Source organism: Eurypyga helias, unplaced genomic scaffold (genome assembly GCF_000690775.1).
Source record: "Eurypyga helias isolate BGI_N326 unplaced genomic scaffold, ASM69077v1 scaffold23734, whole genome shotgun sequence".
Taxonomy (NCBI): Eukaryota; Metazoa; Chordata; class Aves; order Eurypygiformes; family Eurypygidae; genus Eurypyga; species Eurypyga helias.
The window spans coordinates 745-5,416 of NW_010247147.1; the positions used below are offsets into that span (position 1 = coordinate 745).

Genomic DNA, 4,672 nt, shown 5'->3' on the forward strand with positions numbered 1-4,672 from the left:
CATCTTTCATCCCTTTCCCCCCCACCCGAGCAGATCTGTCCCTCAAAGGTAGCCTGTGGGTTTTCACATCCAGCTGTCGTCCCTGCGGAGCTCGGAGGGCTATTGGGAGGGAGCTGTGTCAGCAGCGAGCAGCTGAGTGGAGAGCCTCGACACTTCAGCAGCTCAAGCAGGCAGTAAGTCGGAGATGAGCAAAGCCAGGCCCATCCAGGGACACTCCATGACAGATGCCTTGGATTGGATCACCACGCACACTTTGGATACAACCTAGAGTTAAGAAACTCACAGGGTTTTAGCAGGGCTGAAATTTATGACAAGCCACCAACAGCTTGCTGAGACACCAGACTGAGCTTCAGCTTGATAGAAAAAGGCTTTGAAGGCAGAGGGTGAGGGATAACAATACAATGCTTCTGCTCCAAGGAGCTCCTAAACCTCCCTGTACCCCACAGCCTGCAGAAGGAAGCCAGGGGCTGGATCTAGCAACAGGACAGAGATCAGCATCTTCAACTCTTGCCAGAAGGAAAATAAAGCAGCTTTGGGGTTTTTGCCCAGCTTAGAGCTCAAGTCTGGTCAGTGAGCATATGGAGAGAAAATCGTAGTGGGAGTTTGCATCTTGAAGATTTACTTATCTCCTATCACAGCAGCTGAAGAGAACCCCAGCCAAACTCTGATGGAACAGCTCTACCATGCTGCAGCAACAGGTCGTAGCTCCTCTCTAAAGATTAATCCTGGCACGACTCTTTATAGTTGAAAATCCAAAGCATAATTTTGACTGAAAAAGAGGTTTGCGTGAAAGATGACAGAGAGCTCACCAGTCCTAGACAAACACCTGCAACCCAGCATCTCCGTGTCCCAGTCAGAGCTCACACCCTGCACTGAGGGGAGCTCCCTGCGTCCCCACGCAGGCTGGCACTCAGCGGGGTGGGCACTCTCGGGTCTGCTTCTGCCAGCTAGCAGGCACCCACTCAGCCAGCTTAATGCTGCTGACACGATGGCGTTAAACACGTGAAATTCAGGGCCAAAGTGCTTTCACCCGTGGCACAGCCTGGGAGAGCAACAACTCAGAGCTGAGGAGGTCTGTCAATATCTACCAGTATTCGGAGTACTTTAAACACTGTTTTTCACACAGGAAAAGCCCCACTCCCAGTTAATCATCCAGTTCCTCCCAGACACGAAAGATGCTTCACTGCAGGGACAGTTAAAAGCAATGAGTCACACACCTCATCGATGCCAAGCTGCTGCACACCAAAGCAGCATCATTCCCAGAAGTAGTCTGATCAGCAAATCACACTGTAAAACTCATCGTGGGATTATTCATTTTTCCTGGAAAACCTATCACCTCAAAGGCAACGGAAAAATTCAGAGATTGGTCCTTTCTGGGGAAGTGTGGGAAGGGCCATCAGTCGACAGAACTCAGACTCGTGAAATGCTAGAGACACGTTCTCCCGACACACCGCACGTGCACGCACAGGGCAAGAATCTAGAGGAATGCAAGTGCAGGATTCCAGCACATCCAGCAAGATGCAAAAAGTAAACTGCAAGGTAATTCAGGTGTTATTCCAGGGAAGGTCAGAGACAGTCCAGGCAGCTGCCCTCAAGTATTTCAGCTGGAGAAAAGAATTCACAAAGGCTCTTCTCCTCACTAAAACTGGTACCAGGGCTGCAAGCCGGCATACGGTGGTCTCCCTCTACGCAGGGCTGTTCCACGCTCTCCTGGAGCAAAGTGCCAAGCCCTGCGGGGAGAGGCTCTGCTGGGTGTATGGACTTGTAGACCTCTGTGAAACAGCCACCACCTACCCCACGCCAGCCGCTGTGTGAGCAGAGAGCATGCTCTGGGAAGAGCAGCGACGTCGCTCACCCAGGCTTTTATTTTTTTCCCCCAAAAGCACGTGGCAGTTGTCCCTGACACTGGGAAAGACCTTCTCCTGGCTAGTCAAGTTTGGTGACAGAGGGAGCCCTTTCCAGACAGGATCTCAGAGTGCCTCAGGCCCTTTGTGTAACCTATGAAGGACCAAAAGTGTCAGTGCTTCTAATCTACAAGTCTAAGGGGTTAATGCAAAACCAAAACGCACAACACAAAAGCCAAGCGTGGGACCTACAACCGACAAATATTTGTTGTTTCTTGTCAGACTCCCAGGGCAGGAGCCCTGCTGAGACACAAATACTGTGTGCTGTAGCACTTCTTTCCTAAAATACCACCTAAAGACGCTTACATATGACAGATGATTTGGCACCAGAGCTCGGGCGCATGAGTGCCAGCACAGGGTACATGCTAGTGACTCCACACAACGCGGTTTTCACATCACCTCAGGATACAAAGTGCTTACAGGTTGTGTTGGGACCGAGGCTGGCACGGCTCTGATGACAGGACACGTATCCACCATCAGTCCCTGCCCAGCCCAGGCACACCAGCAAGTTCAGCTCAGCGCAGGCAGCGTCACCCACACTGCCCAAGCCCAGCACAGGTCAGACGGACGGATGGCTCTTCCCAGGTCACCAGACGGCGACAGGGTAACGCTGTAAGCTCAGCAGATCCGATTTCACTGCCTCTCTCTGCTCTACGTCGCGCGAAGACTCAAAAGTCTTCCGGGTCTAATTTAGAGAGGATGGTGCTTCTGTTTCTTTATTAACCATAGATACCAACGAAAGGCAGGGGAGCCTTCCTCCTCCTCCGCGCTGGAGAAGAGCACATGCATTATAGCGAAGCTTAATAAAGAAATCCTCTCTCCAGAGCAAAGTCGAGTGCCAAGGCCAAGACTTTAAACGGTCTCACTTTAAATCACTTAAAAGCTCTTGCCACGATCTGCTCCGGCTCCCAGGCTCCCGCCACCACCGCTCCTGCAGGGCAAAGCCACAGCCCCAGTGTAAACGAGCAAGCACAACACGCACACAAGCACACGCTGAAAGCCATCCCGGCCTCCTCTGCACATCACAAAGCAGCAGTAAAGGTTTCAAAGCCCACTTAAGTCCTTTGCATCTCTCCTTCACAGATGACTCAAAAAGCAGGGCTAGGAAGCTCTTTTGTACATTCAACTGTAAAACACGTGAGGAAGAGGAGCAAGACAACTCTCCTGATTGTTGCTACTGCCTACAGCAAGTTTTGGTACAGATATCCTCTCTTATAGGCACTCAGTGGGTAAAACGTAGCCACAACGAACTTGCCATCAAAAATCTTCCCAGTCAGCATTTTTTGGGCAGCTTTGGAATCACCAGCATTTGCATATTCAACAAAGACCTGAAAGAGAGAGAGGAGAAATAGGACTTCCAGTGCAGCTTGCCACCCACCCCTTCCCACCCCCGCAACCGGGGAAACAGCTCCGTAACAGATTTTTCCCTTCCATCCTTGGTTGAGCCCAGAGCAGAGGAACCAAAAAGGAAGGAGCTGCACCTCTGAACTGGAACATCACCTCTTGCTCCTCGTCTCCAAGGGCAGCGTGTTTGGTAAGGTAGGAGAAAATATGATGATAATCTACACCCCCAGTGCTTCCCCTCCCACCCACTGGATTCTCCCCTTCCCTCCCATATTCTAGCTCCCCTGCTCAAGCTGTTTGGGGACCTCCCAGGTTAGGCAACCTTACATAACCAGGAAGGAATCCATGCTGTCCTTCAAGATAATTTTGCTATTTTTAGCACTGTCATCAGCCAGGAGATTTCCAGGAGCTGAGCAGGAGTCCTGCAGCATACAGAGCGTCTGTGGGAATACACAGCCTCTTCCCTCCATTCACTTACTTGGCCTTTACCAGGATTCTCCTTTGGAATAAGCAAGGAAACCACCGGTCCATATTTCTGACACTCCTCCCTTATGTCTTCCAGGATATCTGAGAAAGGAAAGAGGTGGTTGTCTTTCACTTTGCAAACTAGGATGAGCCAAGAAACAAAGAAAGGCCAGATGAACACACCAAAAACATCTGGTCAACAGCCATTCTTTGCCTCTCAATTTAAAACAAACAATCCAGAGGTGTCACAGCAGAAGCTGACACTGCTTAACGGCCACATAACGAGACGAGGTGTCTGAACCGAGGGTCAGGAACACAGACCTGCAGGTGGTGAATCCCTGACAGCAGGGCTTGGAGCACAAGGGCAGTACTTTTCCATGCACACAAAGCTTGGCCTTCCAGTAGCTAAAACTTTGGGGATTTGTGACTGCCCTTTTGGGTGGTGTGTGGTTTTTTTTGTTACGGTGCTTGGAGAAGGGGAACTAAAGGAGCTGCCACAAACCCTTCTTTGTGTGAGCAGAACCCAACCTTTTAAACTCATATCCCCAGAGCTCTCCTGCTTCTGCCACTCACGCGGATTTGAGAGCAAGCAGAAATCCAAGTTCCACCGACACCCCTTGCCACCTACCAGGTACCGTTTTTCTACGGTTTAAGAACTCTTGATGAGATATTCCAGTTCTCTGCTGAGATCTTGGATAAGTTTATTAGCAAACTTTTGAGGATCTCTGCTACTGGGGCCCAGAGCGTTGCGGATGTCTAACAGAAGCTCAGAGCCACAAACACATGATGAGGTCTGTGGGCGTTTAACCAAACAACAACATCAAATCAAATTATTTATTTATTTTAATCTGGGATCCTTCAAGAACTCGCTACAAGCTCTGCTTTCTGTCTCAGTTTTTTAGCAGTTGACCCACTTGGTAGCAAATCTCAGCTAGTCAGCTCTTTCTTCGCTGTTCTTG

At 50.1% G+C, this 4,672-nt stretch overlaps 1 protein-coding gene across 1 annotated transcript in view; it reads right to left on the bottom strand.

Moving 5' to 3' along the window:
- Positions 1-3,006: 3,006 nt before the first annotated feature.
- The window catches only part of UHMK1 (U2AF homology motif (UHM) kinase 1), a gene marked incomplete at its 5' end in the record, with an annotated part of 9,814 nt that continues 8,148 nt past the window's right edge, over positions 3,007-4,672 (bottom strand). The window contains 2 exons of the mRNA XM_010150654.1: positions 3,007-3,232; positions 3,727-3,815. Coding sequence (XP_010148956.1) covers positions 3,086-3,232; positions 3,727-3,815 — 236 coding nt within the window. The remainder of the gene's footprint in view (positions 3,233-3,726; positions 3,816-4,672) is intronic.